This window comes from Macaca thibetana, chromosome 1 (assembly GCF_024542745.1).
Source record: "Macaca thibetana thibetana isolate TM-01 chromosome 1, ASM2454274v1, whole genome shotgun sequence".
NCBI lineage: Eukaryota > Metazoa > Chordata > Mammalia > Primates > Cercopithecidae > Macaca > Macaca thibetana.
In genome coordinates, this window is record NC_065578.1 from 138,501,691 (window position 1) to 138,514,502 (window position 12,812).

General features: G+C 45.4%; 1 protein-coding gene across 3 annotated transcripts in view; it reads right to left on the reverse strand.

The window, feature by feature from the left end:
• The window catches only part of CNIH3 (cornichon family AMPA receptor auxiliary protein 3), a 177,726-nt gene that overhangs the window by 53,327 nt on the left and 111,587 nt on the right, over positions 1-12,812 (reverse strand). For all 3 annotated transcript variants that reach the window (XR_007719722.1, XM_050760856.1, XM_050760844.1), the window contains exons 2-3: positions 12,278-12,346; positions 8,443-8,490 (exon numbers count right to left, since the gene is read on the reverse strand). Coding sequence is in view for 2 of the 3 variants with exons in the window: in XM_050760856.1 (XP_050616813.1) it covers positions 8,443-8,490; positions 12,278-12,346 (117 nt within the window). In the remaining variant the exon portion in view is untranslated. The remainder of the gene's footprint in view (positions 1-8,442; positions 8,491-12,277; positions 12,347-12,812) is intronic.

Sequence of the window (12,812 nt, forward strand, 5' to 3'; positions counted from 1 at the left end):
CCTAGCATAGGAATTTTCACAATCAAGGCAGCAAGGTCTCACTGAAGAATATCCACATCCTTTGCCCTTAACTTTGTAGTGCCTCCACGCTGACCAAAGCTTGAAAAGGTGCTTGCACATTTCCACTTCTCTTGCTTCTCTATGACACCAGGAGAACAAGCCTCAGGTGGTCACTGGAGGATGAGATGTGGCTGAGGCTGACTGAGATGAGCTAATGGCCTGCAGCCCACCAGATACAAGAATGAGGTCCAGCCAAGACCAGAAGAACATCCCCTGTGCCCAAGTGCAGCCAGGATCAACAGAACTGACCACATGACCCATGGACTCATGAGAAATAAATGGTGTTTGCTGTAAACTGGTTCGATACCTTATTATCAGGACAATAGAGAACTAATAAGGATAGGGCCAACCAGCTACCCAGATCCCCAGTGAAAAGCCAGTGCCCATGTGTTAGGGATTTGTTTGTAAAGTCCTTCAGTTTGCCTGCTGCGGCCCTACGGGAGGAGTGAGGTGAGGACATGTCCCCTCCAACTTCTGGTTCAGCATAGCACCACTGTTTACACATCAAGGAAAATGTTCCTTCTTTCCCTCTGACTAACAAGGAGTTTGCCACGGAAAGTGTCTGAATATAAATTATGCATGAGACATGGGTTTCTGAACTAGTTACAACTTTTGTTCCAGGATATTTTTACTTTTCTTCAAATATTCCCTCCAGGGGTGAACTACCCTACAAAGAAGTTAAATGAAATTAGAAAAAGAGCCTTAAAAGAATCCACTCGGACCCATCGATAGTGAGCCAAGCATCTTATAGGCTCTCTGAGGCACTATGTGGTTTCAGTATCCATAGCTTCCCTTTAAAATAGCTGAGCCATGTTACTGTAGCGGTGGTCCTTAAGGGGCATGTTTTGAAAAGAAGCAACAATCTCCCCTATAATGTGGTGATTAGAAATGTGGACTCTGGTCACATGGGCTTGCCTTCAAATCCCAGCTCTACCACTTAAGAAACAGGAGACTCTCGGATATATACTTAATCTCTCTAAGCCTCAATTTCCTTTTCTGTTAAGTGTGGCTCTTAATAATGACTACTTCATAGGGTTGTTGTGAGATTAAAGGAGTTAACACTTTTAAAGGCATAGAGTAGTCGGCATCACTATTTCCATGCTTTAGAAATCCCCCCAAGAAACGGAGAATTCTGATCTGGAAAACTTCTACGTCAACGATGGTCTCTCTAAGGCACTCCACACAACTGCCTCTGAGTTTATGTGTCCCTTTTCACCGTATCATGTCCCTCAATTAAAATATGCCATTCCCTCCAGAGCCCTGTAGGAAGAACCATATTGACAGCTAAAAAGAACTGAAATCCAATCAATCCCTTGTGGCGAGGAGTGCCAGTAATTAGGAAAAAAAAAAAAAGGCAACATCTTCTCCATTCCTCCCAGTTGTTGTTTATTTAGAGACAGGGTCTCACACTGACCCAGGCTGGAGTGCAGTGGCACGACCTTGGCTCACTGCAGTCTGAACCTCCTGGACTCAAGTGATCCTCCCACCTCCCCCTCCCACTCCTGAGCAGCTGGGACTACAGGTATGCACCACCACGCCTGGCTAAATTTTATTTTATTTTTATTTATTTATTTTTTGTAGAGATGGGGGTCTCACTATGTTACCCACACTGATCACAACCTCCTGGGCTCAAGCAATCCTCCTGCTTCCCAAAGCGCTGGGATTACAGGCAAGAGCCACTGCACCCAGCCCTTCCTGGTTGTTAGCACATGACAAATACTGTGCACCAAAGCAACATGGGTCTTTCCCTAAGTTCTGGTTTATAAATGTACTTAGTAGCCCCCACTTAGGTCAAAGAAATTTGAACAAAGCTTGAACCATCTATGTGTAAATGTGTAGAGTGAACAAATGGCTGAACTCTGGCAAAGAATAACATCACTTTAAGAAAAAAGTTTTCCCCTTATAGAAGTGCCACATGCTTATGGTATCAATGAGATACCAGGAGCTAAGATACTCTGCCCAATGAGAGAATGAAAATAATCCGTCCACTACAGCTTTTTATATCCACGCATGTCAGGAATGTTGCCATAAGAATGTCATGTAACAAATCATTCCAAAATACAGTGCCTTAAAACAATAACCATTTATACTCGCTCACACATCTAAAGGATGGTTGGCAGTCACTGGCTCTAGCAGGCTTGGCCTTGAGATACAGGTGGGCTCAGGTAGGTTCCCCATGCCTCTCATCCTCCTTGAACTAGTGGATTGGTCTTGTCAATGACAGAATTTCAGAAGGGAGGACAGAAATGTCCAATGACTCTCACAGCCTTGACACACACTCCCACGCCTGCCCACTTTGCAGTGGACAAATCCTGTCACCCGACGGAGCCAAGTATCAGTGGGGAGAGGAAATATACTCGGCTTATAGGAGGAAGAACAGCAAAATCATAATGCAAAGGTCACGGAGACCAGGCTCAGTTGCTTCAGGGGCCTGTGACCTGTGCAGCTGCACAAGGCCCTGCGCTGGGAAGAGCCCCACCTTTGGTTGAATGTTTGGCATCAGCTTCCGACATGGAGCCTCACATTGCCATTTTTCACAAGGCCCTGCCAATTATGTAGACAGTCCTGGAGAGAGGGGAAGGTAAGGAAGCATTAATAATAATGCAATCTCCTCATTTAACAAGACTGACTTTTCACTGCGAAAGTGTCATATCCACTCCCCATCTCCTCCAACCCCTGCTTTCAGAACCACATCATGGAATTTCTGCAGTGGGTTCAGGCTGCTACTGGCAGCCTCACTTCACATCATAACTCCTCCGTAAGACAGAGCTGTGGCTCTGGGAAGCTTTAACAAGGAACAGACACTGGTGCCCGTTAGTGGGAACACCTATGGTCATATCACCACTGCATTTCCAATACTAAACCTGGAGCACCTGCCCCTTCCCACCAGGCTCCCCAGTGAACTCAACGGCCCACTCATCCCCAAATCCTACCCACATGCCCTTCTCCTCCATGTGGTGATGAGAATGCCCAATGAGAGAATGAAAATAATCCCCCCACGACAGCTTTTTACATCCACAAATGTCAGGGAAAACCTGCAGTGGGAACAGACAAATTCTTGGGGAAATTGGGACATGAACTGGAGAATCACAGAATTGTCAAGCCAGAAGGGCCATCCCAAACTATACAACTAAATACCCCTGACATTGGGCAGGCTCAGTCTAACTCAAAATCATCTCAGGTACAAACTTGTCTAATTTGATCTAAGGGCCTGGGTGCGGTTGCTCACTCCTGTAATCCCAGCACTTTGGGAGGCCAAGGTGGGTGGATCACCTGAGGTCAGGAGTTTGAGACCAGCCTGGCCAACATGGTGTAACCTCACCTCTACTAAAAATACAAAAATCAGCCGGGCGTCGTGGCACATGCCTGTAGTCCCAGGTATTCAGGAGGCCGAGGCAGGAGAATCACATGAACCAGGGAGGCAGAGGTTGCAGTGAACCGAGATCGTGCCACTGTACTTTAGCCTGGATGACAAAGTGAGACTCTGTCTCAAAAAATGAAAAATAAAAATAAAAAAACGTAACTTGGTCTAAGGGATGTGAACATTTCACAACCAGTCCCAAAGTTTGATGACTACCACTGATGAAGCACGTTTCTCCTTATTCTCATACCAATCATTTGAGCTCACATTTAAGATAATTTCCTCGAACCACTAGCTAAACTTGCAGATGCAACAGGAGTCAGCCCCTCCCCATGAGAATCCTTTATATGCCCGAAAGCAGCAATCACACCAACCTCTGCCTTCCAGGATGCTTCCTGCTCCCAAACCTGCACTTTGTAGGGGCCCCACAGAGCTTATGATGTGCCCTGGTGGGGAGAGTTGCTCAAGAGGCAAGTGGCTCTTGCCACAAGAAAAATGAATCATGAGCACAAGTCAACACAAGAATCCTGCAGTTCAGACAATTACCCAAAGAACACATTTTCTGATAATTACAGAGCTAAAAATGGATCCACTTTGAAAATCCCTTCCTTTCTCCCAAGAAAGCTGAGGAGGTGGTTTAACAACAATCAGCTGCTGAGATGCATCACATTCTAGGGTGTTTAGGAGGCTAGTTCCAAGAAATTCTTGGAAGGTGCAGTTCCCAGAAGGTGGTGCTGCTAACTAGACCCATTAACCCTCCCCGCCATCCCCAACACATGCTCACAGCTTGGGAATCAGAACTCAGAAGCCCATTCGAAATGAGAGAGACAGGAGGGAGGAGACCTAGGCCGGCCCACCTTGTGATGCTGCTCAAACACCAAATGGCACTTACCTAAGAAAACGGGAGGGGATGCTAAGGGGCGGTGCAACCAGCCAAGGATTATCTCGGCTGGCCAAGTGTGTGCTTAGTGATGTTATAAAGGGTTTTAGGTAGAATCTAAGGGTCAGGATGATAATAATAACATTTAATATGCATTGTACACTTATGAGCCAGATGTACCATATTATCTCATTTAATTCTCACACACCTGTATGAGCACGGTCCTGTTATTTTCACCCCTAGTTTACAGTCACACTGAGGCACACGCTGTGAGTTACAAGGATAATAAGGAGAGAGGCAGGATTTGGAAGCAGTAGAAGTTTGCGCACTTCACCAAAACCTTCCAGATATAAAGGTCCCAGAATTGGCTGAGAGCAGATATTAGGATGGTTGAAATACAGACTACAAGGGGGCAGAGGGTATAAGCATTATGGAAGAAAATCAGACAGAAGACACTGTAGGTCAGAGATCTTCTGTGTCAATAATGAATGTAATATTGAGTTAATTTCAATTTTTAAATACAAATCTTTTTTTATTTTTTTTTTGAGAGACAGTTTCGCTGTTGTTGCCCAGGCTGGAGTGCAATGGCGTGATCTCGGCTCACTGCAACCTCCACCTCCCGGGTTCAAGTAATTCTCCTGCCTTAGCCTCCCGAGTAGCTGGGATTATAGGCGCCCACCACCATGCCCAGCTAATTTGTGGGGGTTTCACCATGTTGGCCAGGCTGGTCACTGACCTCAGGTGATCTGCCCACCTCGGCCTCCCAAAGTGCTGGGATTACAGGTGTGAGCCGCCATGCCTGGCCTATAAATCTTATATAAGGAATAAATGTAGTAAAATATGTGAATTTTGTACTATGTCATGGACAGTACTAAAATGAAGAAATGGAAAGATTATTGACTAAGCCAGTGTTTCCAAGAAGAAGGATTTAGATGACAGAAGTGCCAGAAAGTTGGCACTCATTCATTCACTTACTTAGTCAATACTCGCTAAGCACCTTCAATGGGCTGTGCGTTGCTCTACATTCTATGTCACAACCTATGATGGTGAATGAAACAAAATTGCTGACCACCCAGAACTGGCATTGCAGTGAGAGAAGACAGACCTGCATGCCCAGGACCTAAATGCCTTTGGGAGAATAGTGTTACCAACTTAAGCTAAACAACACATGAGCCACAGCCAGACCTCAAGGGCCAGACAGACAGAAGTACCTATAATTTGAAATTACATTCAGAAAGAAATTATGTTGAAATGATCCTCATTAAATTAATAAAACAAAATTGCTCAACTTTTAACAAAAGCATAAGCTTTAAACAGAAGCATAACTAAGCATTAACCAGCTTGCCCTGCAGCCCACCTCCTTATAGCCGCGTACTGCTTGAAAGTCCCATCGCCTCTGTCACGAGGTCCTAACATCTATACATAACATCTTTAACATTAAAGTCCTCAAAAACCTCAAGTTTCCCATTTGAGATATTTTCTAGATCCTGATTCCATCAGGCCCACTGACACCAGCCATCTGTGGACTCCCTCCAAGGAACTGACTTAGGACAAGAATGAAGTTTCTACTTCCTTATGATTTCATCTCCCATGCCCTAATCAATCAGCAACCCCCTGTTCTTCAGCCCACTATCCACCAAAATTCCCTCTAAAATTCCAGCCCAAAACTTCTGGAGGAGGGGGATTTGAGACTCCCTCATGCCTCATTTGGCTGCCATACAATTATTAAGCTCTTTCTCTGCTACAACTCCCATCGTCTCAGTGTATTGGTCTGTTACTGTGCAAGGGTGCAAAGCTGGTGGTCCTGGTATGAAGCTGGTGGTCCTGTAACAATGATGACATCACTGAAAACAACCTCAGGTATCCAGGGCACACAGAAGAACTAACAACCAGTTGTTAAAAGTAGATGTGCTTAGGGCAAGAGGACTGGAGGAGGAGGGAGATTCCACAAAGAAAGCAAGCAAGCTGGGCTGGGCATGGTGGCTCATCCCTGTAATTCTGTCATTTCGAGAGGCCAAGATGGGAGGATCACTTGAAGCCAGGAGTTTGAGACCAGCCTGGACAACAAAGGAATAACCAATCTCTACAAAAAATAAAAAAGTCGGCCAGGTATGGTGGTGCATGCCTGCAGTTCCAGCTACTCAGGAGGCCGAGGTGGGAAAGTCACTTGAGCCCAGGAATTCAAGGCTGCAGTGAGTTATGATTGCACCCCTGCACTCCAGCCTGGGTGGCAGAGCAAGACCCTGTCTCAAATAAATAAATAAACTTGTAGGTACATGGCTTATTTCTGTGTTGAGTTAGTGCAGAGGTGCTGGCCACTCCAGTGCCACTCCCCGTGGAAGCAAGAAAACTGTCAGGCTGCAGAAGGTGTGATCACGCAGTCACAACACCTAAAGTCTTGAAGTCACTGGCTCATGTCCTCTGATGTCTACCTTTTCTCCCTAGTATTTTGCATGACCATGAACAACAACTGCACTTGACCTCCCAGAAGCTGCAGCAGAGGCAGAGGCATGGAAGAAAGGAGCATGTACAAATGAAAGGGGCAAAAGGCAGGAAAAGGTAGAGTACAGAGTTTCTTGGAGTAAAATGCCTCAGTTTATTGTTTAAAGAAACTTATGCAAACAATATGCAAATTTGCAAAAAGTAACACTAATTCTTGCATAGTGTGCTTACTTTCATACCCTTGGCTCTGACCTTTAAAACGTCCAGGGCTGCAAGTCTGTGGGCCACAGGACCTTGGCCATTGCCTGCTACCTGGCCAGAGTCAGTGGGTCAAGCAGTATAAAAGAATAAGCAAGGCTAAAAGGTGATGGATATGGAACATTGTTCTGTCAGAGAATACAGGACAATATATTGAGGATGGGAGAGAAAGTGGCAACTTGGAGTCTGAAAGGCAAAACTTTGATTTTGTCTTGATCCATTCTATGTCACTTAGCTGTCAAGTGTTAAAGAACAAACCAGAGACTATAGAAGTACCGGCTGGAGCAGGTTATGGGTATCCAAGATATTATCTGGAAAAATAATTTATAAATTTATGAATTCATATTGTTATTTTCCTAATCATTCTTTATTCCTTGGATCACAAATATTTTCATATATAGGCTTTATCCAAGCACATTTCCCTGCTGTATCATACAAGATATGAGATTCTAATGCACTGACTCTCTTAGAAGATACTAAAGGACAAGTAATTAGCTAGAAAAATAATTGGCTGCTTCTTTAAGCTCTCTCTCAATGAAAGGTATCATTACTAAAATACAGAAAAAAACCTTTAAAACCTTGCAAAGTATTTTCCCCTTCTATCAACGTTGGCATAACATTTTATTTCTGTCCTATTCATATAAGGCTCAAAAACTCCTTTTGGGCTGACAGGTGGCTTTCTTATGGCCTGTAGTTCATCCACTCTGTACAGAGAGGTTAGGGACGTCCTTTGGTTATTTTACCGGCAAGTTGCCGTTCTCCACATTTTGCTGCAAAAAGCACACTTGCCTGGGAAAGAGACACAGGGGCCCCCAGCTATGGCACAGAGCTATGCTAAATACCAAGCTTTAACTGTGTGTGCCCACATGCGCTTCCTGAATGAGTCTGGGGAAGCTGTAATGTACTACCCATCCATTCAGAGCAACTCTCTGAACCACGTGACTCTGCCTTTAATAACACCCCCTCATCCCACCCATTCAGCATTCCCAGTGATGCTGACAATCAAATTGCAAAGCTGAGTGACAGGCTGCAACCTCAAAGGAAACCCAGCATCTAGTTAAAAACTTCCCAAGGTCGGCAGGGAGTGTTCCTGAGACCAGCCCCAGACAGGAACAAAGGCTCTGTGGTAATAGCAGCTGGAAATGCCATCCATCATCATGCAAAGATAAAGAGCTTCTAACTCCAATCAGAGGGCACTCGCAAATATCCAGTGCTGTCCTGACACTTTGATTGATGGCCACCTCCTTTAATTAGCTCCTCTTGTCTCTGGAGGTTTCCAAAGAACTGATCACTTGCTCCCACCTCCCCCTTTCCCTGCCACCATTTGCCTTCCTGGTGGACAGGACTGGAGCAGGCACTCGGCCTCACCAGCCTCTTTCACTGTGTGCCTACCCACCACCGTGTGATCCTCCATCCTCCAGCAGGAAGCTGCCACACTGACCTTTCGCAGAAGGAAGCAGATGCGCTCGATGTTCCTCAGCCGTTCCCTCTATCAAGATGCACAAGAAAGAAACGAGAGGGGAGGTTAGGGGTTCTGCTAAAACAGCATGAGAAGGCCCTACAATCAGCCCCAAAAGCGGAGGCAGAACCCACCAGAGAGCCCTCATGGGCACATGGCCAGCATTCTCCCACCCAATGGCTTTTTCTAAGAGTTTCTGACTTTCTTCCCTGTACCTTGTCATGGTCATTTGCTCTTAACAGAACTCTCCCAGCAAACAGCATGGGCTCACCTTCCCTCTCAGTTCAGCATGGATTTCTGTTCTTCTATCTACAAAGTCTCTCTCAGCCTCCATGTACACATAAGGTGGTCAAACTGCCGAATGGTACCTCGTGCTCACGGAACATCCTAAAGCCTGCAGCCGGCCCTCCCAGGAGGCCTTCCCACTTGGGTCTCGAAGAGTGTATGTGCCCTCATTAGTATCTAAGGTAGACAAGTTCTCTGCCTGCTGGTTTCATTTTTCTAAAGTGAGTCTACTTGGCGGAAGCAATCTCCCTACTAAATTAGACACCAGTGATGCCCCCAGGCTAAGGCTTTTTAAGAAGTTCGAGTCTATCAAGGCCTGGCTCACTGCCAAGGGAAGATGAGATGATGGCCTGTGGCTGAGCAGGTGATGATGCCCACTTCATGCACTAAATGCTATTGCCTCCCTTTTCCTTCAATGACTTTAATGATTTCCAAAGCCACACTGAACACAGCTGTGGCGTCTCCCGGTGCTTCATTACTGAGGCAATTTGGTTGCCATAGATGGAATGGTAATGAGATTCCTCGTGGATCTGGAAAGGACAGGTGGCTGGGACACTTCATTTCCCTAATTAAATCATAAATATAGTAAATATAGTGATTCCTGTGCATCCTTTAAGCCCAGAGGAAGGAGCCCACATCTGGACAAATTAGTGTCCACATGGCTAGAAAGACACACTGCATCCTCCTCACACATGTGCACATGCAAGCACACACACTTATGTGCACATACGCATGAAATGTAATGCTACAAGACACACACTAGCTCCTTTTCCAGCAAGCCAGAGCCACTGAAGGACAACATCTACCATTACTTTAAAGTAATGAATGCCCTGCTGGTAAAAGGAAGGGAAAACATGAGAAACGAGGAGTAAAACAGAGCATTCCTCCTCCTTTCCATCCCATAGGGCCCAACAATATTGGGAGCTTCAGGGCATCTTAAATCCAAATGGGCCTCATGCCCTCATTGAGAGACGCATCATACGGATCAGCAATTATTTGTGACACACAAGTCCTTCCAGGGCTGGAGTCACCAATCAGTGAAGTAGCTTTTTTAAGCCACCTGAGTCTGAAATGCTGCTTTGGGGGCTCTATAGAGGTCTAAGAGCTCGCAGAAGAATTAAAAGAGGCATCTGAAGCATTTAACTTCCTGCCAGGGAGTAACAACATAAGAACTGGGAAAATGTGTCTAGCAGTCTTCCATTTAGGGTTTTTATTTGTTTTTGTTTTTGTTTTCAATCCGAGACAAGAGTTTTCCCCATGGGGCATCTAGAGTCTTATTCTGTTCATGAACTTCATAGGGCCCAGGCTCCTTAATTAATCAGTTAACTAATTAGAAGTGTGCCTTTAATAATAGGAGTAAAAAAAGTGAATTGAGATTTAACTTCTATGCCACCACTTCAATATTCATCCACCGTTTAATCGACAAATAGCTATGGAGCACCTACTATGTGCAAACTATATTCCTGCACTGGCCTTTCACAGAAGCTCCCTGGAGAGCATATACTAGTCCTGATTTTCTTTATTCTGTCTAAATTTCCTTATTCTTTGCCATGGTGAGATGGAAAGGGTTCCACAAAAATATTTTGTGGTTTCACCAATCACCTGCAACCCAGCATGGAATCTGCATGATGGAACTGAGCGGTAGGACAAATTCCTTCCCTAGCATTTGCCCTGGAATCAGACAAGAAAACTTTGGGTGTTCTAAGTGAGCTGCCTATTAATTTGAGCCCAAACAATTAGAAGGAAGGAAAGTAGGCTCTTGTCTTCCCTGGCATTCCTAAATGAAGGTCTCTCAGACTAGAGTCGCTCACTGCACCTGGTAGATACTGACAGACCAGGCATGTAATGTCGGTGCCAAACACAAAAACATCCAGAAAGACATGAGACCCAGAGTGAAACCTTTCAGGCCTGGCAGATCCAAATTATCCCAGATGCATGGTGAGGCTGGCAGATGGAAACAAAATGGATTTTAATAGTTATAAGTTCATGAAATACAGTAAGTTTTAAAGTGGATCTTGCAGGTTCTTTAAACTTGCATCAAAATTTGCTTTGAAAGAGTTCGGCTCTATTTCATGGAATCAAAAAATTTGATGCCAAAGTGGGCCTCAGATATTATAAAATCAGGTCTCTTAAAAGAGGCAACACACGGTAGATGGTAGGATGGCAGACTTTGGAGACAGGTAAGCCTGGGTTCAAGTCCTAGCTCCAGCACTCATGACCTATAAATCCCTGTACAAAAGAGTCCATTTAGTGGTTTATAAATTGGGTTAATGATGTTTGTCTCGCAGCATTATTGTGAGGATTACAGATTATGTATATAAAGTTCCTAGCACAAAGTAAAAACTCAAAATACAACAACAAATCCAGTAATAACTCTCTACTTTATAGAAGGGGACACTGAATCCTGGTTCTTCCATATGGTATTGTGGTACCTCCCTAAAAGCATATCCTTCTTCATGGGGCCTGCAGCTAAGGATAAGAGACCTCTTTGTCCCTGCTGAATGACGCCATAAACATTCCAGGCTAAGATGGTATCATGCTAGCAGAGCCTGTTGTTCTCTCTACAACTTCTGGCTGAAAAGGTCAACAAAGCTACTCCAAGAGGCAAAAAGTTGCCTTAGTGCTGGAAACCATGGCCTGGAAGGAACTTCAACTAAACAGAGGACCAGTGAATTTGGATTGAGAAACACACTCGAATGAACTGTGTGTGCACCACCCTTTGAACTCAGAAGAGCAGGTCTGGAGTAAGTTTGGAAAAGGCTCTGTCCACATACAGGGTTGGTCCCTGGCTCTGGGACATGGACTGCACTGACCAGGGAAACAAACAGCCAAAACACCCATTGCCACCCAGCATCCATGCAGAAGCTCCCAGTCGGAGGCACAGCCAGGGCACAGGGGAAGGGCAGCATGTAGGGCCTGCCAAGCCAGACAAGCAGGAAGATGCCAGGAGCCACGCATGCTGGGGCAGGCGGCCTTTCACATCTCGAACCCAGACCAGGACACTCAGATTGCACCAAATTCTCCAGGCAGAGGTGAGCTGACCACAGACCCACAGAACCACCTGAGATGAATGCTTTCTGGGTGATGGATATGGTGCTAGGGACTTTGTGCATTAACCCACCCTCCACATCTCCACCTGAGAAACCTGGTGCCCAAGTGGAGAGTGCAGCACGGACATCCACTCATGGTGCTCACGTGCCTGCAAGCATGTTGGCCAACATGGAGCCTCTGTCCTTGTTTAAGGATGAGTAACCAAAACACATGAGCACCAGGCTTTGAGGACTCAAGGGCCACAGCACAGTAGACTATTCCCCTGGGTTACGGGGACAGTCACACCTGATTTGCAACATATCTCAAGACCTCAGCACACTTCAAGAATGAGAAGGCTCCTCCACAACCTTGAGCCAGGTAGAGAGGCACAGTGAGGGCGAGCATGTTCTTTACACAAATCATTCACATTCTCACCCTCCTTCCTAGGCCCTGGGTAGCCTGGGGTGACAGCACCTTCCTCTCACCAGCACCCGCTACTTACCGCATGAACAGGGTTGCACTGGTCTATGGGGCTCTTAAAATCCGTCCTTAACTCATCAAAGGCAATTATCTGAAACAGAATACAGAGATTTGAGGTGTTAGTGCACACCTGAGTCAACACACCATGTCCAAAGCTTCTGTGGATTTGCATCCAAATAACACAAGATAAAGGAAGAGGCTGTAGATGGCATGAGATGGGCCAGCACCTGGCCACTGTTGAAGCTGGCAATAAGCACATGGGGTTGCTTACGTTCTTCTGTCTACTGTGCATGCTTAAAATTTTCCCCAGTAAGTTTTTTTTAAGTATTCTGTGCTTTATAAAGATGCAGAGAAAGTCTACTGTGCTGACGGCAGGTTGGGATTTAGAAGAAAGCACAAAAAATTTAAAACTTCAAACCACTACTTTTAGCTCCCTTCCTTCCAGGAAGCGGCTATTTATTTTTTATTTGTGTGTATTGGGGCAGAAAAGGTGATTGGAAGTGAAACAGACAGAAGTCAGGTGAGAGGCAAAAGAGAAAAACAAGGCAGTAGAGTTG